Consider the following 24,837-nt stretch of genomic DNA (forward strand, 5'->3'; position numbering starts at 1 on the left):
TAGTTCAAAGACCCCTGGACAGATGACAGGGTGTGCTTTTTAACCCACATATGCATGTTTGCATTTTTCAGACCAATTTCAGACCAATTTCAAATGCAAACATTGAAAAATGTTTGCATTTTTCAGACCAATTTGTCTACAAAGAATTATGGGATAATGTTATGCATCCCAAAACTGTAACATCTGATCTTGAGGGTAAAGCATTGCAGTGAACCTCCTGAGACATGGAAGGATTAATAGCTTTAGAAAGTCAACATCGCCTGAAAATTAGAAAGTTGTAAATGTTTTCTTAAAAACAACAACGCTCCTATGTCTCTTCAGTTAAAACCAGTGGGACCTAAATGGAGTTATCTGATACTGGATTCTTTATTGTAAACTCCATTCTATTTTCACTGATCTATTTGTTATCGTTTGATAGTTTGAATAGTACCATATTGTTCATTTATTTCCTATGAAAGAGGCAGAAGTACCAAGAACACTTTTCTCATCTCTGTGCTCAAATGGGGAGTTTGATGTCTCATATTAAAACAGATATTTTTCTTTGATTACCATGATGTCGGTCACAGACAGTGAAGAATGTTTCATTGCAAGTTCCTGTTTTCCAGTGACCATCAAGGTCTAGGTAGACACAGGCTATCTTCTGCTTTGGCTCTTCAGGAGCCCAATTAGTATATGTCAGTCTCCGGTTGTTGATCCACTTGTATTGCTCACCAGTCTAAAATACAAATGCACAGTGGAACAACACTTGAAAAAAACCCTTTGAGGTTCATTTCCCATAAGATGCACTTCATGTGATTTACTTTGGTTTCTCCTTCATTCTAATGTCCACACACATTCACGCCCTTAATAATCTTTCAGGAAAGTCATTCTGGTATTGTTATATTTATAACATCTGAAGTAATATGGAAAGGTAGTTGCCTCCATGAAGAAAAGAGAATGTAAATGCAGCTGCACAGCAGAAAACATCTTGAAATGCTTATCTTCTTGTCTGACCTTTATATAGGACTTATAAACATAATGTATAATAATTATTATTTTATTATTTGTACCCCGTCCATCTGACTGGGTTGCTCCAGCCGCTCTGGGAGGTATAGGATTTACAAGAGATAAGACCTATGCGTTGGAGAATTAAGTTACTGCATGAGGAACCTTTTTCTTTTCACAGATGAGAGTGAAGGCAAAGGTTCTTCTTCTTCTTCTTCTTCTTCTTCTTCTTCTTCTTCTTCTTCTTCTGTTTAATCACATGCATGCCACCCTAGCAGGATTCTGGACAGGAGTTGGTACTTCTGAGAATGCTCATGAAAGGTATTACTGTGCTTTAAATGATATTATTTAATGGATATTATTTCTGAATGGGCAATTCCTCTGAGGGTGTGTGTATGAGAAACAGAAAAGGATTTTCTCTCTGGGAGATAAACAAGAAATGCAGAGTGGTTGAGTTGCCTTTGGCTGGAGGGACTCTCTTGGCAAAACCTTTTGGGTTATTATGGATGTTTATACATTATCAATTGGTTATATCCAAAGCTGTTTGGGGGAAGTTATGCTCAATAAAATGAGTTAATAAAAGCCCTGCACTTTCTAACTACACACCTTTGAATACAAACTTTTGATGTGAATACACTAATGTTAACTGCATATACTCACCATTTTGCTGTTCAAGCCAATCCACATGGGCTGCCTATATTTTAACACCTGTAGCCACAGGAATGACTGAATGTAGGGATTCCAAATGCTGGCAAGCTCTGCCTGTTCAGAATTGCATTTTTTCCTGGCCTCTTCCCATGTCATTTTGGGGCCAGCAAGAGAGTAACTGCTGTTTCCAAAGAGGGTATAGCCAGAGACTGGAATCGTCATTTCAGAGCGTGATAATGCAAGGTCTATAGGAAAGCAATAAAGAGAAAAGGCAAAAGCTCATTTTACACATTACACTATCCTTAAATTTCGTTTCACCTGACACCGAAACAGTTCTGTTTTAAACTGAGGGTGGAAGGCCACCTGTCAGGGATTCTTTAGTTGTGATTCCCGCATTGAAGAGGGTTGGACTTGATGGTTCTACCAATCTATGATTCTGTTAAATTTCTGAATACAATCATCCTGCAACAGCTTATACAAAGCTGAAATGAAACATTTAGAAACCTTGTTGTGTATTTTTAAATGTGGACAAGTCCAAGTTTTAGTTAAAGACAGATCTGGATCAGACCACAGAATACATTTTCTTTACAATCAAATTCCTAATAAGTATTCACAGACCTATTTGAAACCCATCTTCATTGTTTCCAAAGACTATGCAGTTTTTCGAGGTGGGTTCAATAAACACCCTCCAAGGAGTGTGGCTGTACAAATGGGGTTTGGGTCTTTAAAAAAAATATTAAAAAATTGAACAGGTCAGTGGAGAAGCCGGTGATTTGATCAACTGAACTGGACTCCATATTATTACACTAGAAGAGAACTAAACCTAAGTCAGCAGCCTCATACTGTCCTATTTTTAGGATGAGCTGTAGAAAAATCAAGTTGCATATCAGTAGGCACATATAGTAACTACGGTTCTTTGGCATCACGGTTCACTTCAGTGCATGTATAAAATTATGCTGTCATGACTGCTGCTTTCTTTGCTGTATAATAGGGAGTATGGAATCTCTACTACATTGTGGACAATCCTGTTTTCTTTCTGGCCAAAATGAAATGGCACAGAAAACAGGTTGGGACTCATTAAGATGGATTTAGCAATGTTCTCTGTTACTTCTCTTCTAAACACGTACCGGTGTTTCTTTGGCAGATGTAGCTTTTCTTTGAATAACAATTTCCACTTCTCCAATTTCCTGCCTCTTTTTCAGGTTCCTTCGTTATAAAAACGCAGACGGTTTTCTAAGGAACGAAAATGTAAGAAAGTAACAAGTCAAACAAGAGCCACCTTACTCTTTGCCTTTGCCAGTGGCGTAGCGTGGGTTGTCAGCACCCGGGGCAAGGCAAGTAATTTGCACCCCCTAACCCGTGGATTTGCGCCCCCTAACCCGTGGATTTGCGCCCCTAACCCTAACCCCCAGAAGTTGTGCCCGGTGAGGCCGGCCCCCCCTGCACCCCCCACGCTACGCCACTGGCCTTTGCACACCTGATGTCTGCCTCTCTTCCCTACTTAATGCTCCACCCACTGATAACCGTGGATTACTCTGGACCACCCAACCAGATGTAACCCACAGTGATCCAGAGCTATATCAGCCTTACTCAACTGATGCCCGGATCTCCCCAAATCAGCCTGTTTTGGTTTGAAACACACCCACCCCAATTTTTTGTGATTTTAATCATTCAAATTATTTTACATTCATTATAACCATACATTAAAGAATTAAACATTGACTTCCCTTCCACCTTTCCACAGCTTCCTCCAACCATCTATTGCAGCTGCACATTCTAGTCATTCCTTATCTTTTCTTTCTCATTTTATCTCAACATAACTTATACTGCTGAGTGCAGTGATTCCTCATGTACTTTAGAAACATTTTCCAACCCTCCTTAAATATGCTTTCCTCTTGTTCTCTAATTCTGCTGGTTAAACTAGCCAGTTCTGCATATTCTGTCATCCTCAACTGCCATTCCTCCCTTATTGGGACTGCTCTCTCCTCCTCCATTTTTGAGCATATAAAATCCGAGCTGCAGTTGTTGCATAGAAAAATGCTCTCTTTTTTTGGGGGGGGGTGTCCTTGGGGATGTCTGACTATTATTCCAAGAAGAAATGCCTCTGGTCTTTGTTTTGGTCTGAAACTTGGTCAAATTTGTTATACAGCCCTTGTATCGCAAGGCCCTTTCCACCTGGCCTAGGAGGCAGGGCCCAGACTCACCCAGCCCTACTATGTTAAATACCGTATGCATTCTGTAGTTGACCTCCTTTGCAATGTTTTATTTTGAAATCTTCAAGATGTTTTAGTTTTCTGTTATGTTGCTTTGACTGTATACTCTATATTTGACTTTCTTCAGATTGTTTTATTTATGTTTTATTGATTTAATATGCTGTAAACCCCTTTGAGGTTTTTCTTAAAAAATATAAAGCGGTATAGAAATTAAATAAATAAAAATAAAATAAATACTACAGAGGACAGAGGACATTTCTTGTTTTAAGGGGCAGGAGGCGGAGAGTAACATTGATTACATTTTGATTGGGATTTCTTGGACCCATTGAATCCGTTGTCTAATCTGTTGCAGTCATTTTGAATCCCAATTCTTTTATAGCAATGGTTTTCAACCTTTTTGAGTCCATGGCTCCCTTGACCAACCACATTCATTCTGTGGCTCCCCTATGGAAGCCACTTACACCGGGGTTCTGTTATAGGATGCACGCAATTGGGGATTTCTGCGTTCTGCCCCTTTTCGACACCAGTTTTACTTGCAATTTTGCAATCTGCTGGGAGGGATTAGATATCCACTATGACAGTAGCTTCATGGATCCAAAAGAAAGAGATGAAAGCCCACACAGGCAGTACTTACATCATAATTCCCAAGTGGGAAGCCTTTGGCCCAGTTTGTATAATAGACAACACTTCTATCTTTCCATACAAATGTGCCTCGACTAAAAGTATTACTCAGTCCAATCCAAGGACCAGTGGAAGCACTTTGTAAATGCAGTGTCAGGAATGCTGAATGAAAATAAAGACACATATTTACATGATAGATTTGTTAAACTAATGCCCTTTATCTAATAAATGGTTAGTATCACTAGATACTAGTCATGACTAGAATCACATTCCAGTAATTCCTCTGACAGGAAGATACCTTGAGTAGGAGTGCCAGGACTTTTCAAATATGAGGCCACTCCCTATACAATATTTGCACACATCTGCAGTCACGCTCATAACTGGCTGGGTGTAGTGGAGAATAGGGATGGGGTGGGGGTTTGTGGAGCTGTGAGGGGATGGGGAACATGGAGCTGGGGTGAGGTGGTTACATAAAGAAAGAAAAGTTGGCAATGGAATGGACACTGGTGGGTAGGCAGAGTTGGCTACTAGGGGCAGCAGCCCCTAGAGTGTTTTAAAACAACTGACCGCACCTTGAACGACTTTGTTTGGAATACTAGCCAGGTTTCCTCCTAGATCTTCACAAGTAGCTTGTGCATCAGACCAGTTTTTTCTTTCTTCTTCATGAAGGCCAAATAGTTGGAAGCACTGTGAGGGAGAGGGTGTGATAGGAATTTTATGGTCTTAGATATATGGTAATGTTCATAAGCGTACCAACCAAGCACGTACATAGATCAGCACAAGAAGACCAACCTGGAACCATTTTGATTCCTAAACCGACCAAATGTTTTCTCTGCAAGGTCAAAGGAAAATGGAAAAGCCTCCCCATTGTCTTTTCCTTCACAAATCCTGTCTTAAGGGTATGTTTTTGTTTGAATAGGGTGTGACCCTGTGAACTGGTCCAGGAACTAAGTATTTATCACTACAAAAGACTGGCCAGGCTACCCAGGGAATCCAATCAAGTAACCTGCCAGACAGGAGATAAACAACGACAGGAGAAAAACAACATTCAAATTTCTGTTTTAAGACCGCCTTTTCTGCCTTTTTCTGTGATGTAGGTATGATGTATCTGAGGGGTGGTCTTAGGTTACACCCCTTCTGTGATGTATGTATGATGTTTCTGGGGGTGGTCTTGATCTACAGGGTGGCAATTTCAAAAGTCTTTATAAGGCCTTCTGCGCCATTTTTCTGGGTTCCTCCTCTCTCCTGCGGGTGAGGGGAGCACCCTGTTGCAACAGATCAATAAAGATCAAGCTTACTAGCTGCTTTGCTTCTCAATATTCTCTGGTTGGCCTCTGTTATTTCTCTCCTACCAATAGGGAACCTATGTAACGACTCTATATGGGCTCTTGGATACCCCATAAGGGAAAAGGGCAATTTTTGTTTACAACAGGGGAAACTTCAAAATTCCATCACCCATGAATTGTTTAATGCAGTCAAGAGTCACGAAACGGTGCCGGGATAGCAGTAGCAGAAACTGATAGTTTAACTGGGTTTTAGAATCATTGTAACCACCCCCACCCCTGATTCACGAACTGGAGGGGGAATCCCATGGGATCAGGGTTGGGGAGAAATCATGTACTCTAGAAAGGACAGTTATCTCTGCTGATAGCTCTGCAAGTGCAGATATGCCATTGAGAGAGGGCCTACATCACATGATGCCATCAGACAAGGATGGAGGAAGGCAGAAATGAGGAACAAGGCTCTTCAAAGTGTTGGCTCTAGGAGGCCTGGAAAAACAGCATTTGGGCTCTGCGTTAGGGAGCAAAACAGTCTGTATTTTTTCAGATGGTCATTTAATAAATGCTAATTTAACTTTAAAGCACGAAAAAATGCTGAACACTTAGTTTGAAGCCACTTTCAATGCTCTTTTCTGTAGCTTGCATATATCTTGAGCTTTTAAAATGCCAATTCCCCTATTTGACAATTAGGTTTTGTTTTAGTTTACATTATTTATCACTTTCACTGTTACTTCCTTTTTTGCAGCTCTACAGACCTTTTCAGTCTTCATAGCATGTACTGAAGGCTGAGGGAGGATGTGGAATCTATAGAATAGAACTATGGACATGGAGGGCAATCTGTGCATATTCAACCACTCTGGAAAAGTATTCATTGTCTGTGCCATAGTATCTGAAAAAAGGCTGATATACCAATATATTTGCAAAAGCTGTATTAGTTACCTTGTTACCGAAGAAGTGCCAGCCTTGTGGACAGCCTCCAAGAGGTTCAGGCGTTGTCGGAGCAACAGTTGAAGGGGCAGAACTGTTACGCCTTTCGCAGATAAATCTATGCTCCATTTCACAATTGATGTCATTCCATAAGCCTGAACAGAGAAGTTGCTACGAGTCAACAGGTAAGCTCAAATCACTAGTACAGCCCATCAGGTACGTATTCCAAGTGATAGCTTAGCAACAAAAATAAAATGCAACAATAACAGCTGTACTGCAAGTATACTATGCTGTTTCATATAGGAGGTGATTTATAATGTAATATATATATATATATGGAGTACTTCATATTAGAAATGACTTAATTAAAGCCTCCAAGTTATTAAAACAACATACGGTATAAACAACAAGTCGGGGTAGTATTTCCTAAACTCTGTCTTGCTGTACTCCTTTGCTCAGAGAATGCTGAATTACAACCCAATCCTAGCAATGTCTAGTCAGAAGTATTTGATTGGTATCTGTGATGGAAAGCTCAGGTAGGCCAGAGTGTGGTGATGCAGAGAGCTAAGTTGCAGCCTTACTCTGACTGGCTGCGGGTGCAGCTAGCCAGAGCAGGGTGGGCTCACCACTTTGGGAGGGAAAAAGGAAAAGCAGTTGAGAGTTGAGTTCCTGGCATTCATCTGGATACTATAAATAGCCTCTGAGCAGGGTGTATTCCGCCCTGAGGAAAATATCCACAGCCAGAGAAAGAAGTCTCTGAGCTTAGATTGAAAGCTAGTGATGAGTGTCCTTCAAGAGTATAAGAACCAGGTAGCGGAATTCGAGGCAGGAGAAGTGGAGTTGCAAGGGAACACTCTACGTGGGTCTCAGTTCAGTAGGAAGGGAATAAAACTTCCAGTGAGAGAAGTATAACTCCCAAAAGATAGGTTGGGTGGGGTGATCCCCTGGTCTGGTATACTAATTTTTTTTTTAAAAAAATAATTTTTATTGCATTTTTTTTCAATCACAGACAAAAGAAAAGAAGAAAAAAAGAAAAAGACACAAAAAGAAAATAAAAAGAATCATGACCTTTCAACAACTTATTTCAACTTTCTATCGAACTTCCCCACATCTCCCGCACAATGCATTCTTGACAATAAATTTATCAGCAAATTATAACCTTGTTTCATGTGTTTCTTTTGTACTTTCAATTGCAGTTTAAGTTTAAATCCCTTATTATCCATTTACTCTGGAAACAAAACATATTATTATTTTTAACATTTAAACTCTGATTCTTTCAATAATATTATCCAATTTCATAAATATTGCACTCTCATTGCTGGGGCTAACAATTCAGGTTATGCGTCATTTTATAGTTCATATAACTTATAAAATTTTTGCAAATAGTCCTTGAATTTTTTCCAATCCTCCTCCATTGCTTCTTCTCCCAGGTCTCGGATTCTGGCGGTCATCTCGGCCAACTCCATGTAGTCACCCTGGTCTGGTATACTAATAGAGGAGCCTCAGTAATTTGATTTACAGAAGGTTGGGAAACTGACAGAAAGTACCAAATTGTTTCAGACAGGGGCGTAGCTTGGTGGGCAGGAGGACCATAGGGCTGGGCCCACAAATTTGGGCAGGGGGGACACGAACCAAGTGCCCCACGCAGGGATTCCCACCCTGCCCTGCCTGCTGCCGAATCCCTCACTGAATAGCCACGTGGCCAACACGGGGGGGGGGGTGCCTCACAAGTGGCCGCCTGGGCTCCCCCCTACACAGGGAGGCGGGCAGCACAGCGCAGTCCTGTGACCCCTCCGTGACATCTATTATTATTATTATTATTATTATTATTATTATTATTATTATTATTATGCTTCTTGAAAGAACTCTATCTCCTGACAAAATCTTTTGTTTTCCCCATTTCGTTGTAAAATAAAATCCTTCTCCTGTTTAACTTCCCTATGTCTCCAAGTACCAGAGTTTTCTTTTGTATAATAGCAAAAATAGCTAGTAGTAGTAAGAGGCCCCATGCCTCAGTATCCTTTAAAACACTTTAATACCCTGTCCTATCCAAAGGAAGACAATTATTGAGGTTTAACATAATGGATTATCCTCGGTTTAATGTTTTAATTTTGGATGGAATAGTGATTGTGGTTCAGTGTGTGGTGCCTATTCATATTAATCCTCACCATTAAGCATGCACATTCTCAATAACTGCTTATAATAGTAACATTTTATTCTAATTACCTGTTTGACGATACATGATCACACAAAATTCGACTTCGTCTGCAAAGTTGGGTTCCCAGGGTGCCCAGGCTACATAGGTCACTGGAGTCCTATCCACCCAGCTATAGAAAATGACATGCGGTATTTAGTCCTTCATTTGCACTTCATAAGTTTACGGTGACTTTTGTTTTGTTTTTAACAAAGAGAATGTCAGGCTAAGAAAAGAAATGTTTAGGCGTTGAATTTCCAAGCCTGCAACTTGGCTCTTCAAGAAAAGCTGGCAGCACTAAGAATGCTGAGCAGGATTAATGGATATAATGGCAATTAAAAAAAACATTACATTGAAAAACCTTCCTATGGTGAGGGATGGGGTCTGAATGTGGGTCAGTGTGATAGGAAGACCAGCTGAAAAGTACCCTCACCCTCTTCTGTAGTGTCATGAAAAACTGAACGTCATTGCTGAACCACATTCAGAGTGTGGTTGGGAGCAGAGGGAAACAGAAACTAGGGGTGCACGCCATCCAAGCTATGTACAGGAACAGGAGGATTCAGGAAGAGAGGAGAGTGGTGCCCTCTTTCTCAGAGGAGAAAGAAAGTACAGGGAGAAAGGAGTGCGACAGCCTTGGAGGAAATATAACATTGTATGATTGTAATTAAGAGGTTGGCACCGTTAGCCCTAATGCAAATAGGAGAGGCAAAGGAGTGCTGACAGCCTAATAAAAGAGATAATTCTTAGGGCTTGTCAGGGGTCCTTTACCTTTACCTACCTGGAAAGAGCAGGGCTCTATAGGGCACACCTGATCATAGGGCGCACCTAATTTTCAGAGGGGGAAATCAATGAAAAAAATATGATCGCCCCCCCCCCAGCTCTGGGAGCAGCGGACAGGCTGAACGCAGCCTGTGCACTTCTCCCAGACCTTCTCTCTGCTATTGCGGGAGGTGGGGGAAATCGCCCATCTCCTGCAAAAGCCCACAGGAGGGAGAAGGGACTGACTCGGCCAGTCAGTCCCTTCTCCCTCCTTGGGGAAACGCCCCCAAGAGCGGTACGCTCTTTAAAGGCTGTGCGGCTCCTGCGGGCTTTTCTACGAGGTGGGAGAATTCCCCCACCTCGTAGAAAACCCGCAGAAGCCGCGCAGCCTTTAAAGAGCGCACAGCTTTTGCGTGCTTTTGCAGGAGGTGGGGGAATTCCCCCATCTCCTTCAAAAGCCCACAGGAGCCGCGCACCCTTTAAAGAGCGCGCCACTCCTGCGGGCTTTTCAACCAAGCTTGTGGGGCTGGCGTGGGGGGAAGCGCTGCTTTTCCCCACCGCCAGCCTCAAAGACCAGACTCTCCTGGCTTCGCTTTGCTATCACTGAAGCCAGGGAGCCTGCATTTGCTCCATAGGACGCACACACATTTCCCCTTAATTTTTGGAGGGGGAAAAGTGCATCCTATAGAGCGAAAAATACGGTACCTTTTGCCCTGCTCTTTCCAGGTAGGTAAAGGTAAAGGTAAAGGACCCCTGACAATTAAGTCCAGTCATGAATGACTCTGGGGTTGCGGTGCTCATCTTGCTTTAAAGGACAAGGGAGCCGGCGTTTGTCCGCTTCCACAGACAGTTTTTCCAGGTCATGTGGCCAGCATGACTAAGCCACTTCTGGCAAAACCAGAGCAGCACACGGAAATGCCGTTTACCTTCCCACCGGAGTGGTACCTGTTTATCTACTTGCACTGCGTGCTTCCGCACTCTAAAGCTCTGTGGCCGAGCATTGTTGTTTTCCTTGCCCAGAGATAGCCCCACAAAGACCTCCTCTTTAGTGCTCAATTGGAGCAAACAGACATTCAGAGGGGAGGGGGGTTTCCAGAGTTTGTCCTTAGCTCTGATTCAGCAGTAAAGAGTGGGTTTTCATGGCAAAAGCGCTGGGAAGGGGGTGCTCAGACATGGACACAGAACTTTAAAGCATGGATCATGCCTGGAAAGCAGAGTGCAAAGGTAAGTGTGGGTAAATCCATACAATCCCAGTGGCAAGCCAGAGATGAACGGGAATGGATAGAGGGAAATAAATCCCCCCCCCCCGACCATGAAATTATTTCATTTCCATTGGAAACATAGATTTCTCCGCAGTTTGGGGGCATGTGGGTGCTGGATCCTTTGGAGCCAGGCTTTCCCTCTAGCCTGTTTCTGGCACACTCGCTTTCCAGCTTTACTGACATTGAGCTTTCATAGCAATGGGACAAGATAGGGACAAAGTAGTTGAATGGAATCTCTCTCTCCAAGATCAGACCTCCCTCTGCACTCCCACAGCAAGAAATGCAAGCTTCCTATGGCCTCTGTAGCACCATCGCAGTGTATCTGCTCAAAACAGTCAAAATGTTGGCAGAACATCCTTATATCCAGATTATTTTAATGCCAATCTAGCTATTATCTAAGAGAAACGTAATACATAATTACCATTTTAAAATCTGATTTCCATTTTTTATTTTTCTGTTCGCTTACCCAAAACTTCTATCCAGACCCAGAATTAAACCAATGAAAACGTTTCCTTCAGTTCTGAAAGTAATGTCCTACAACATACACAGGGGAAGATGGGGAAGAAACACAATAAAGTACTAGTGTTCTCCAGTTGAAAATATGTCAGTTATTCCACATGAAGTTCAGAGTTTACAAATCAGGCCATATGGAAAGAAGCTAGTAACGATAAACAAGAGCAACAGTGATTGTGCTCTTCAACTGAGTTTAAAAGCAGGGCATGAAACTCATTTCTTTTCTTCAACAACTGGAATCCAGACTAAGTTAGAGGGCAATCCTGGCTCCTCTCTCAATTCATACCTGGACAGTGTGTGTGTGTGTGTGTGTGTGTGTGTGTGTGTGTTAGGGTGGCATATGGTCACCTCAATGCTTGCCCAGAGAGGAATGCTGCTGGCTGAGATGTCTCTGCTGTGGCAGAGATCCCAGCAAGGTACCATTGGTAGTCGTAGTTGTCCCGTCCCCTGTCCCCACACTAGCAGTAGTCAGCAGAATCTGCTGATTCCAAAGTCCCGTGAATTTCCCAAGTGCCATGATTGTTAAGTATAAGTGTTTAAGTGTACATTGAAATGGAAAATAACTGTGTTCTCTGTATGCATTCTGCTGAAAGCATAGCATGGAAACTTCCACTGAAGCTTAATGCTAGAGAAGCAGAGTGCCTGACAGTTGATAATTTACTTAGAATGTATCTCTGCTGACTCTCACATGAAAAAGGTATTCAGCTACAAATCTCCTTTTTTTGTGTGGGTCGGTCTTTGCTCTCTCTTTCTCAAGCACCAGAGAAGAAAGGGTGGGCAAATGATTCTCTCTAGGGGCAGAGCCTCAGGCTGCAATGGAGGCTGTGGGAGAAACAGAGCTTTGATTTCAGTGCTGGGTGAAGTGTTGAGTGACCCTCCAAGTGTCCCTATTTTCCAGGGATGTCCCTGATTTAGAGAAGCTGTCCTAGTTTCTGATTTGATCCCAGAATGTCCCACTTTTCCTTAGGCTGTCCCTATTTTCACTGGAGAAATGTTAGAGTGTAAGGATCCCCCCCAGCTGTCTGAAGGCAATCCTGCATGGGGAAGTTTTATAAATGTTTAATGTTTTATTATGTTTTTATATATGTTGGAAGCTGCACAGAGTGTAAGATGTGTGCAGTATAACTCGCATAGGATTGCACTGTTAATCTCTGCAAGCTTCTGGTGACACCATCCTGAAGAAAGGGTTTAGCAGGCAACAAAATGGTCACGATCAAACAATTCATCTGGCTTTTTTAAAAAAAACAAAAAACCCAAAAAGCCTAGTGATATGTGATCAGAAGGGAAAATATATCTCATATATTTCTTACATATTTCCACAAAAACCTGTTTTCACTTCGACTTTCAATAACAGCAAGATCTCCAGCGTGCTTTTTGCAGAATCTCCGGGCTCTTCCTGCAGTTAAAGTTGTGTTACTGAAATAGTACTCAGTGCCGTTGAATGCAATCCAGCCATCTTCAGTTACTTGAAATGGATATGCTGCAAAAGAAGAAGAAATGTCCCCCCCCCATTTAATTTAAGATACTTTAAATATTATAAAATGAAATACAAGAGTACAAATAAATTTACTTCGCACAACCAGTGGGGAAGCCAAGCAATTTTAATAGTCCTAACTGGGGTGACCCCAACAGTGATGTGTGTTATTTCAGTTTTGAAGCACACCGTGAACATGTCCACCCTCCTGCCCCCAGCACTCCATGCTTTAGCACTGCTACATTAGAGTAAACCAACAACAAAACAGCTGTATGACCGTAATAATATATACTTAAAATGAAAGAGCACCTTGGAGCCATGAACAACAGATTCTGAAGAAAAACTTGACTAGTTCAGTGGTGATGATCATGGCATGATTTGGGGTGGGGGCTGAAATGCAAGTATGTAAGATTGAAGAAAAAGCACTCTGTGCGTGCTTAAAGGTACTAGCTTATGTCTCCACATATTGTGGCTAGTCAGCCACCCATATTTGTTTTTGGGCAAGGTGTGTGAAAGGTTGGTCATGGTTCAGATGCTCTTGAGGAGAATGGATGGTTTTGACCTATTTCAGTCTGGGCTAAGCACCAGATTAGCCTTCATCCCTGGTGGATGATATTGTTTGTGTCCGAGAGGGAGAGTAGGAATGGAACCATTCTTCTTTAACAGAAATCAGTGAAATTTACTTCCAAGTAGACGTGCAGAGGATTTGGGCTAGATGATTCTCAGGATCTCTTTCCAACTCTACAATTCCATGATTCTATGAGATAATTTCTCAATCGCACTCAATAGTTACCTAGTGCAACTAAACTTCAGACAGTCAGGTTTTTCTGAAGATCCCAGCAGGAGAACCACTCCCAAGGATCACTAATATGAGAATATGACAATGAGCAGCCAATCATACCTGAAACTTAGGGACATAGGGAGCTGCCTAAGCCAGACCACAGCTCCATCTAGTTGAGTATACTGTCAACACTGCCGGGTAGTGGTCTCCAGGGTTTCAGTCAAGGATCTCTCCCAGTCCTTCCTGGAAATATGGTGGACCTAGGACCTCCTTCATGCAAAGCAGATGTTCTACCACTGAGCTACAGTCCTTTTGCATTTTTGTGTAACTCATTTCAGAGGAGTGAGGAAGCCCAGACCAGGGAGATCTACCATTGGCTCCTCAGCCTCAGCCCAGTATACCTGAAGAAGTGTCTCAGCCCGGACACTGAGGTCCAGCTCCGATGGCCTTCTTGCGGTTCCCTCACTGCGAGAAGTGAAGCTATAGGGAAACAGTCAGAGGGCCTTCTTGGTAGTGGCGCCCTCCCTGTGGAATGCCCTCCCATCAGATGTCAATGAAATAACTAGCTGAGTTTTAGAAGATATCTGAAGGCAGTCCTGTTTAGGGAAGTTTTTAATGTTTGATGTTTTATCACTTTATTAATTATTATTATTATTATTAATATTATGTTGGTAGCCACCCAGAGTGGCTGGGGAAACCCAGACAGATGGACGGGGCATATATAAATTGTTGTTGTTGTTGTTGTCGTATTCATCATCAGAAAACTTTCAATGGCTGTAGAGAACTGCTAGAGCAGTTCCTCCCCAACATTCCTTAGGGCTACTTAAAATCTGCTTGTTCTGAGGGAAGACAGGAATTGGAGTGCCCAGGGTCAGGGAGCACAAGTATCTTTGGCTCCTGACAGAAGCACCCTCGACTTGAGAGAGCTGTTTAAGCAGACCCACCCCCACCTTTCATGATGCTGCTTAAGGAAGACCTGTGTGATGTGAGAGAAGACAGTATGGGCCAACATACCAAAATCATTGCTTGGTTCCGGTTTTAATGGTACACCTGAAAAACGAAACAGGAGTCCATGACAATGAAAGGAAAGGGTTATTTCTAGCATTTCACATTTCTACATTTCTGAGACACAGCTAATAGCCCTATGTGAAAGAACTATCAGTAGCTTCCTGTATTCACAACAAGCTTGTTCTCATCAAAATGGCAGCCAAAGCTCTGGACTCTGCAACATTCATAATGAAAGCTAAATTAATTTCACATTATTTTTTCCCTCATCACAAGAGGCCAGGTGAGTAGCAAGCATGTTTTTTTTTAAAAAAATAAAAAATAAAAAGCCAGTTTCAGCAGTGCAGAAAAAAGTCCTCTTCACTTTGCTTCACGAACTCGTCGTAATTTAAAAGTAATCTTACCAACTCCAATTCAAACCTTGATTTTGTATATCCAAATCCATTTTTGTTTTTATCTTCTTTAAGCATCTCATTGACTTGATGATAACGCAACCAGTCATTCGCCATACATTTTACATCTTCATATGGCTTTAGCTTCCATTGGTTCTCCATCTCTATTAGTAATTGTTCATAGGTGGCCCAATTTTTACTCATATTTCTCTTTTTTACACTCATTGCCTCAAGCGGTGAGAGCTACCATGGTATCTTACGTTCTAATAAATTTTTATATCTATCCCACACCTCATACAATGACTTTTGAAATATGTGGTTTCCAAATCCTTTATGAACTTTTACTTTGCCATACCATGCCATTCGAATCTGTTGTCAAATCCTTCTAGATCTGAAATATCTGTATTCTTCAACAATATCCCGTCCCTTAACCAACAAAGGCATGATGCTTCATAATACAATTTCAAATCTGGTAGGGAGAAGCCTCCTCTTTCTTTTATATCTGTTAACCATTTAAATTTAATTCTTGGCTTCTTCCCTTGCCAGATATATCTTGAAATTGCTTTTTGCCACTCTCTAAAGATACCAACTCCATTAATTATCTGGATTGATTGAAACGAAAACAACATTTTCAGTAGCACTCTCATTTTAATAACTGAAATCCTACCAATTAAGGATAGCTTCATTCTTCTCCACACTTCTAAGTCCCTTTTAATACCATTCCATACCGGTGTGTAATTGTCTTTAAATAAATTTTTCAATGTTAACCAGATTCCTAGATATTTAACTTTTTTAACAACCTCTATTCCACTCAGATGCGGCAATGTATCAATCAAATCTCAGTTCATATTTTTCACTAACATTTTTTTTCTTGTTTAATTTGAAACCTGCTACTTGTCCGAATTGTTCTATTCTTTCTAGTGCTTTTCTAGGTTCTTCCACTGGTTCTTCCACTGTTATGACTAAGTCATCTGCAAAGGCCTTTAACATAACCGCCGTTCAAAATCTTGCCTAATACCAAATTTCTTTTGATTTACCCATAATACTGACCTTTGATGCCTATTTTGAACATATGGCTCAACGTTCTGCGTCACTAGTCTGTTACATTGTATATATGAACACTCTAATAGATTTATTTCTACCTTTGGAATGATATCATTATTCTATCATATATGATTTAACAGTTATTAGCCTACGTGTTGCGTCTATATTTCTGTGATTGGTTCTCATTGCAACACAGGGGTTTGTTTTTGTCAGCTAAAGAAGAGTGGCAAGAGAAATTGATGAACTACCATATTTTTCGCCCCATAGGGCTCACCGGCCCATAGGGCGCACCTAGTTTTTTGGGGGGGAAATAAAGGGGGGAATTATTCCCCCCCAGGCGCGGGGCTGGGTCAGGGGAAGCCTGAGCTTCCCCCGAAGTCGCGCCGGGTTCCCACAGCTTGCGGAGAGTTGCGCGAAGCTCGCCCCAGGCTTCGGGATGCAGAGGAAGACCCTTCTGTTCCTTCTCCAGCTTCGCAGGACAAGCGCGTGGCTGAAGGGTCGCTGCGCAGCAGAAGGAGACCCTTCTCTTCCTCCTCCAGCTTCCAGGCAGGCGTGTGGCTGAAGGGGCACTGTGCAGTTCTCCCTCTCTGCACAACACCTCTCCTGTGAAGGAGAGGCGCTGCGCGGAGAGGGAGAACTGCGCAGCGCCCTTCAAGCGAAGCTGGAGGAGGAACAGAAGAGGCAGCTGCCATAGCCACGTGTCACCTCTCCAGCTGCGAGAGGGTCGCAGGGCTATTCCTTAGCCCCGCGCACACTCTCCGGGCTGGAGAGGTGGCGCACAGCTAAAGAGGCTGCTGCCATAGCCGCGCACCACCTCTCCAACCGGGAGAGGCTGCGCGCGGCTATGGCAATACCCCCACCTCCCGCAAAAGCCCACAGGAGCCGCGCACCCTTTAAGGAACACGCGGCTCCTGTGGGCTTTTCTACGAGGAGGGAGAAGGGACTGACTGGCCGTGTCAGTCCCTTGTCCCTCCTGAGGAAAAGCCCGCAAGAGCCGCGCGGAGCTTGTGTGCGGCTTTTGGGAGCTTTTCGTGCCTGCATCCCCCCCCCATAGGACGCACACACATTTCCCCTTCATTTTTGGAGGGGAAAAAGTGCGTCCTATAGGGCGAAAAATACGGTATGCTGAGATGGCAAGATTAACCGGGAAAATTTGGAACCAGCAGGACCAGACTTTCCTAAAGTTCGGCCCCGAACACACTGACCAGATGCTTGGAAGCTGTGGCTGGATGGTTTCGGGGGAGCCGATTGAAACTAAATCCTTCGAAGACAGAGGTCCTATGGCTGGGTCGGGATGGCATGGGGATGAGGGACCAACTCCCTTCTCTTGTGGGGGCCCAATTAGTGCCATTGCCTTCCGTTAAGAGTTTGGGTGTAATCCTTGATGCCTCCCTTTCCATGGAGGCGCAAGTTACAGCAACAGCCAAGGCGACATTTTTCCACCTTCGCTGCATCAAGCAGTTGCTCCCTTACCTTTCCCACCCCGACCTGGCCACAGTGATCCATGTGATGGTCACATCCAGGCTTGACTACTGTAATTCACTCTACGCGGGGCTTGAAGCTGTCCCAGAAACTCCAGTGGATGCAGAATGCTGCAGCGAGGCTCCTCACAGGGTCTCTGCCATGGGAGCATATTCACCCACTGCTTTTCAAGCTGCACTGACTCCCGGTGGAGTACAGGATCAGATTTAAGGTGCTGCTTTTGACCTTTAAATCCCTTCATGGCCTAGGACCCTTGTACCTACGGGACCGCCTCTCCCGGTATGCCCCACGGAGAGCCTCAAGGTCCATAAATAGCAACACCCTAGTGGTCCTGGGCCCTAAGGAAGTTAGATTGGCTTCAACCAGAGCCAGGGCCTTTTCAACTCTGGCTCCGGTCTGGTGGAACGCTCTGCCTCATGACACCAGGGCCCCGATTTCTTTCCGCAGGGCCTGTAAGACAGACTTGTTCCGCCTGGCCTTTGGCTTGGAGCCAATTTGATTCCCTCCCTCTCTTTCTTTTTTCTTTTCCTTCTCCTCCTGCGATGAGGATACATTTTAATATTTTAATGTTTCAATATTTTAATGTTGTATTTTAATTTTGTTTTTAAGTTGTAATCATTCAACTTGCTTTTATTATTGCTTGTAAGCTGCTCTGAGCCCAGCCTTGGCTGGGGAGGACGGGGTATAAATAATATTATTATTATTATTATTATTATTATTATTATTATTATTATTAGAATGGAAGAAGTTTTCGACATATTTGGAAAGCAACTGTAAGCAATTGACATCGCTTGTAGGATTAAAAGAAGCTTTGTAAGAGTAATATATATGTTATTGTGAAAAGAATTAAGAATAGGTACTAAGATTTGAATTTATAGCAATAACTCTAGTAACAAAATGCATAATTAGAAAAGATTTTAGAAAAACATCGGTCAAGGTTGAAGGAAGTCTTATGCTGTGATAGCCAAAGATTTTGAAATGATGTCTAAAAGGATGATATGCTGGAAAATATGTGTAAAAACCAATAAAACAATAAATGAATGAATGAATGAATGAATGAATGAATGTAATCTTACCTCTCTTTATTTGACAAACCCAGTTGTGATAATTCTCACACCATTCTGGTTTCCACCATGAATAATGTAGAATCACTCCTCTGCAATCTTTGTCTTTGTAAGAGTTAGGCGAAAAGTTTTTTTGAAAGTCAAGCTACAATAGGAATAAAGATTTCATTAGTGATTTACAGAAATTACAATTAGGAATAAAGATTTCATTAGTGATTTACAGAAAAGCAGACAGAGGACTCAGCTACACTGGCAAAGACAAAGTGCTTTATATGCATTGTTTATGCATTCTCACGCTTTGACACCAGATGGTGATATGGAGTTCCATTTTTGCTAACCGGAATAATTAATAATAATAATAATAATAATAATAATAATAATAATAATAATAATATATTATTTATACCTCGCAGCGAGGGAACCACCAGAAGGCCCTTGGAGCTGGACCTCAGTGTCCGGGCTGAATGATGAGGGTGGAGATGCTCCTTCAGAGGTCAGAGGGCCAAGGCCATTGAAGGCTTTAAAGGTCAGCACCAACACTTCGAATTGTGCTTGGAAACGTACTGGGACCCAGTGTAGATCCTTTAGGACCGGTGTTATATGGTCTTGGCGGCCACTCCCAGTCAGGGGTGGAGGAAGAGGGGTGTGGTGGGGATGGTCCGACCCGGGTGTCCTCACTGAGGGGGGTGACATTTGGCGCGCCGCACGTCTATGACTCACAAGCCTGCACCGAGCCGTTGGGGAAAGGGGGGAGCTGCGCCGCCTTCCCCCTTAGTTTTGACAGCTCAGGGGAGGCTTGGGTGTCGCAGGCAGGTGGTGTGCCATTGCCACCACTACCGGGCTGCTTCCTGGGAAGGGGAAACCCCTGAGCTGTCAAATTGAAGAGGAAACGGACAAAGGCTGCTGGCAAATTATTGCAGCCCCCCCCCCAGGAAGCAGCCTGCCATGGGCAGCTCGATCCACCCCCCTTGGACGCTCGCCTCGCCCCCATGGCCCCACCCCCGGGTGCACAGCAGTAGCTAGCTCATCTGCTCCTTAGTTGTAGTTTCCGGGTCACCTCCAAAGGTAGCCCCATGTAGAGCACATTGCAATAGTCCAAGCGGGAGATAACTAGAGCATGCACCACTCTGGCGAGACAGTCTTTCTCGTACAAAGTTTGCAATGTGTTTAACTGAATGCTTTTTTAATGTGCCTAGATCCAGCCATAGTTTGGTTTGCACTACATGCAAACTGGGTTGTCAGTGTGTTTTTTCCTGTTATAACGTTCCTGTGCCAAATGTTCATTTTTATGTAGTGTTCCTTGTTGTTGTTGTTGTGGTTTAGTCGTTTAGTCGTGTCCGACTCTTCGTGACCCCATGGACCAGAGCACGCCAGGCACTCCTGTCTTCCACTGCCTCACGCAGTTTGGTCAAACTCATGCTGGTAGCTTCGAGAACACTGTCCAAGCATCTAGTCCTCTGTCGTCCCCTTCTCCTTGTGCCCTCCATCTTTCCCAACATCAGGGTCTTTTCCAGGGAGTCTTCTCTTCTCATGAGGTGGCCAAAGTATTAGAGTCTCAGCTTCAGGATCTGTCCTTCCAGTGAGAACTCAGGGCTGATTTCCTTCAGAATGGAGAGGTTTGATCTTCTTGCAGTCCATGGGACTCTCAAGAGTCTCCTCCAGCACCATTCCTTACTTAATAATAAAACTATTTTTTTTAAAAAAATAAAACAAATCCAATGGGGCAAGCAGCAACTTGAAGCAACTCTGCAGGAATTGCTGTTAAATATTGGGTCCAAAAATGTTATAGCATAAAAAGCATATGTTCAAAGACTTTAATGCTGGATATGTCAGTGGCTAAACATTTAAAATACTGCTATGGGATCTGTCAGAGTTTAGTATGAGGGCAGGAGTGCTTGAACCTTAAAACTAATAATAATTTTGGTATCAATACATCAGCATTAATCATTTACTTACAGGAGATCCATCAGTCCAAGAAAATCCTTTATCGGGCTCCAACTCATTTAAACCAATCCAACACAAGCTGTCACAAATTCTAAAATATATGAAAAATAATTATAAAGTGCAGAAAACTGGAAACAAAGAATGGATTTCAATACAGAGATTTGAAACTTTCAAAATAAGGACTATTGATACTCTCTAGGTAAAGGTATTAGGTCCAGTTGTGGCCGACTCTGGGGTTGCGGTGTTCATCTCGCTTTACTGGCTGAGGGAGCTGGCATACAGCTTCCGGGTCATGTGGCCAACATGACTAAGCTGCTTCTGGCGAACCAGAGCAGCGCACGGAAACACCGTTTACCTTCCCGCCAGAGCGGTACCTATTTATCTACTCGCACTTTGACTTGCTTTCGAACTGCTAGGTTGGCAGGAGCAGGGAGCTGCACTGTACATTTAAAAACAAAACAAAACCCACAAACCCACAATTTTATGACCTAACAATTTAATGTTATAGCAGTGGTACACCTTCTAGGAGCTACTGGCTGGGAGCTGCCACTTCAAACTTCCCAGAGGCTCCCCCTTTCAAAGAACAGAGCTTGTTCTGTGAGGAGGACTTCTAAGAAACAACATGGCAGCTTCTAGCCATTTGCCACTGGAAAGAGTGTAGAAGAAGTGGCAGAATGAAAGGGAAGCTGGGAGGTGCCAGTCTCAGCATCTGCTTTCAGGAAAGCCTGGCAAGGTGAAGAGAGGGATGACACTGCTTTTGTGATCTCTGATTCTGCCTGTTTAGGATGTGGATTCACCCTTTGGAATAAAGAAGAAGAAGAGTTTGGACTTGATATCCCACCTTTCACTCCCCTTAAGGAGTCTCAAAGCGGCTAACCTTCTCCTTTCCCTTCCTCCCCCACAGCAAGCACCCTGTGAGGTGAGTGGGGCTGAGAGACTTCAGAGAAGTGTAACTGGCCCAAGGTCACCCAGCAGCTGCATGTGGAGGAGCGGAGACGCGAACCCGGTTCCCCAGATTACGAGACTACAGCTCTTAACCACTACACCACGCTGGCTCTCTAAAGAGCATTTTGGAGGGGTCCCTCTGGTGCTGTGTCGTTAGTTAGTGTGTGAATGAGAGACATGGAGGGGTTTAGAGTGTGAATTTTAAAAAAGATGTGAATTTTGCTCCAGCTACTGGTTTAGGGGTGTAAATACATAAAATTGGGAAGTTCACATTAAGATGCAAACAGAACAAATTTCTTCCCCATCCCTAATCAGCATTGCTTTTGATTCTGAGGCAACGTGAATAAACATTTTATGGAACTTCCAACCTTTTTAGCAGCTGATGTTCTTCCTCATTGTGAGCAGACATGAGGTTCCCCCCAATTGTTCTACAAAAATCTTCTGCTTCAAACCAAGTTTTCCTGTCCCGAAGGTCTTTGTTATAGCCCTAGATGCATATGAATACAATTAGATATTTGTCACAAACACCAGCTTTTAGGAAGATTAATTGGGATTCACCTCACTTGCTGCACACGGAGACACAGAGGCATAGCAAAGTCAGGTTGTACCCAGTGCATTTTTTTTTTTTTTGTCACCCCACCACCACCACATCGACAGCTCGGGGTAGGCTTGGGAGTTGCGGGTGGGCAGTGCGCCGAATGTTTCCCTCCTCAGCGATGACACCCAGGGCGGCCCCCCCTTCCTACGCCTCTGCAGAGAGAAGGAGTTGTTTTCGGATTTGGAGGAGTGTTTTGGAGAGAAGAACCACCATTGGGCCCAGACACTGCGCAATAGCCCATAATAAGGTTAGCCATTAAGGCATCAGGTCAGCAAAACTTCCCTTCTTTTTTTGAGACTGGAACTAATGACAACTGGTTTATCCAGAACACAAATTAGCTGCTGATGTAAGAAGAGGCATCAATTAACAGGCTGAAGAACAAAGCAAAAAGCTTATCTTAATTATCGATGATTACAGAATTTTATGATGGACAAGGTTGCTCTAGATTTTTTTATTTTTTTAAAAAAACACCCTTCATGTTATATCACTTTTAATTCTCTATCCTGTCTGTGTGGAGTGTTGGGAATACCATTCCACCCTTGCTTCAGATATGTGGGATTGTTACATGTCACATGCCTGTGTTGACATTTCAGTACAGATTGCTGGAGTCCCGTGAGCGGAACATCTGCTCTGTATTACAGTGGTACCTTGGGTTAAGTACTTAATTCGTTCCGGAGGTCCGTTCTTAACCTGAAACTGTTCTTAACCTGAAGCACCACTTTAGCTAATGGAGCCTCCTGCTGCCACCGCGCCGCCACAGCACGATTTCTGTTCTCATTCTGAAGCTAAGTTCTTAACCCGAGGTACTATTTCTGGGTTAGCGGAGTCTGTAACCTGAAGCGTATGTAACCTGAGGTGTATGTAACCCGAGGTACCACTGTACTTTTGTTTTTCTCTCTCTCTGAGAAGAACGACAAGGAGAGAAGCCATGTTTTCTTTGTCCTGATTTATGTTCAATAAACGTAGCCTAGTATCCACACCTCAAGCCAGCACTGTTGTGTGTTTACACTGCTGAGTAATGTGTGCTCATGTACAGTAGCATGAGTTGTGGACGCACGTCGGAGGAGGGTGACTGATGGATCTCTGCAGCGGCAAGGCTGAGAAGGGAGACAGTCTGACTGGGGTCTGTCCAGCTGTTTCTAAAACTGAAACTGGATATAGCATGGGAATGGAAAGGTCTGCTTACTAAGGAAAGAGGCACAAGCTTTCCTTTCCTTTGTGCAGCTGGTCCTTTCTCCTGCCTGGAGGAACTCTGGAACTGGTCATTCTTCAGACATCATGTCACAGATGTCTTTCTGTCTTTCCAACTACAAGTCCTCGTTTAATGCACAAGCCCAGTTTTTTCCTCTTCTAGAGAACATCTTGAGCCAGCAACTCACTACTAAGAATGCTGCTCATTCTGCTTTAACACCGCTCCTGAATTAGTGGCTTTAGCAAATCCCACAGGATCTGGGCCATAGATAAGACGTTTCCATAAACATCCTCAAGCATAATCTATATTGTAGTAATGGGCTTGCAGCTTGGAATGGACCATGGATCTCCAGGCCCTGTTGAGATACCTTTACCCCTCAGCTTCCTATGCTTGAGCTATGGGCTCTCCTACTGCGCTACTATGAAAGTGGGGTTGTCTTCAGGGGTCAGTTTGGATCCTGGTCACATAGTAATGTTGGAATTTGATATATTCTTGGCAAATTGTGCACTGGGGAGAAGATTGTCATCTACATGGTTTTAGCAGACTGCCTCTTGGTCCTGAATGACTGAGAATACTTACTGATGGCAGAGGGAAGAAGGTTTTCACAAATTGTGCAGCAGATGGCGGCAGCCGGGGCATTGCATCCCGTTTTGCTGCTTGTGCCCTGGCAGGAACAATATCAGCATTTTGTTGCTGATAATGTTAAAATATTTGGGAGGCAGAAATCCTTCCCAGCCTCCTCCAAACCAGTGAGAAATCTACCTTCTGCCCTCTACCTTCTAAATCTTGAACTTGAAATAAACTTAATGAAACTGCACAATAAAAATAATAACAATAATGTACAATGAGCAGTTAAACTGAAACTAAAAGTAGCACTCCCAAAAACCTTTAAAAGTTCACTGACAGACAAAAGCCACTATCTCCCTCTTTGCTCTGCTACTGAAAAATACAAGAACTTTGACTCAAGAGGCGCTATACCTACTTTAAAGCACACGCTTCTAGAATTGCTTGGATGCCATCCTTCTGGGCATGGGGGAGGGGGAATTGTTGATGGGGCAGGAGTTGTTGTCACAATTTCTGCCTGTTGTTTGCAGATGAAAGGTGCCTTCTCCTCACAGTTCACAACGTCCCACAATCCAGCTGCAGTCCCAGTTCTCATGGCAACACAGCCCGGAAGCTGCCCTTTTGGAGACACAAGTCAAGAGCCACTTCAATTGAAACCCTTTGTGAAATACAATCTCAGTTAGGCTTCAGGCAGCACCTACCAGGCATTTCTGCATTCCAGTGGGTGAGCAGAACATCGTCTCCATTGGTCCAGTGGAATGTGCCTGGTTGCTTTACATCTGAAAGGCCGATCCAGAAATATTTTTCAGAACGAAAGCCAACTAGACTAGTCAGGTAGGCCTGCTCATATCTGTGGAGAAGAATGCATAACAATTGTATTAAAAATCCATTTGTGTTTGTGTGTGTTTGTGTTTTCCAATTTCCATATTTTAAAATTAAATTAATGGCTTA

The 24,837-nt window shown here is 43.3% G+C and overlaps 1 protein-coding gene across 2 annotated transcripts in view; it reads right to left on the reverse strand.

Annotated features, from left to right (window-relative positions):
* The window catches only part of LOC310689628 (macrophage mannose receptor 1-like), a 53,242-nt gene that overhangs the window by 14,373 nt on the left and 14,032 nt on the right, over window positions 1-24,837 (reverse strand). For both annotated transcript variants that reach the window (XR_014517563.1, XM_083467368.1), the window contains exons 11-25: window positions 24,588-24,736; window positions 24,305-24,504; window positions 21,901-22,019; window positions 20,600-20,678; window positions 18,656-18,788; window positions 14,671-14,706; window positions 12,712-12,881; window positions 11,355-11,422; window positions 8,900-9,000; window positions 6,686-6,828; window positions 5,039-5,153; window positions 4,480-4,628; window positions 2,760-2,865; window positions 1,645-1,877; window positions 550-715 (exon numbers count right to left, since the gene is read on the reverse strand). Coding sequence is in view for 1 of the 2 variants with exons in the window: in XM_083467368.1 (XP_083323494.1) it covers window positions 550-715; window positions 1,645-1,877; window positions 2,760-2,865; window positions 4,480-4,628; window positions 5,039-5,153; window positions 6,686-6,828; window positions 8,900-9,000; window positions 11,355-11,422; window positions 12,712-12,881; window positions 14,671-14,706; window positions 18,656-18,788; window positions 20,600-20,678; window positions 21,901-22,019; window positions 24,305-24,504; window positions 24,588-24,736 (1,967 nt within the window). In the remaining variant the exon portion in view is untranslated. The remainder of the gene's footprint in view (window positions 1-549; window positions 716-1,644; window positions 1,878-2,759; window positions 2,866-4,479; window positions 4,629-5,038; window positions 5,154-6,685; window positions 6,829-8,899; window positions 9,001-11,354; window positions 11,423-12,711; window positions 12,882-14,670; window positions 14,707-18,655; window positions 18,789-20,599; window positions 20,679-21,900; window positions 22,020-24,304; window positions 24,505-24,587; window positions 24,737-24,837) is intronic.

Source organism: Podarcis liolepis (genome assembly GCF_965112155.1).
Source record: "Podarcis liolepis genome assembly, chromosome: 12".
Classification (NCBI taxonomy): Eukaryota; Metazoa; Chordata; class Lepidosauria; order Squamata; family Lacertidae; genus Podarcis; species Podarcis liolepis.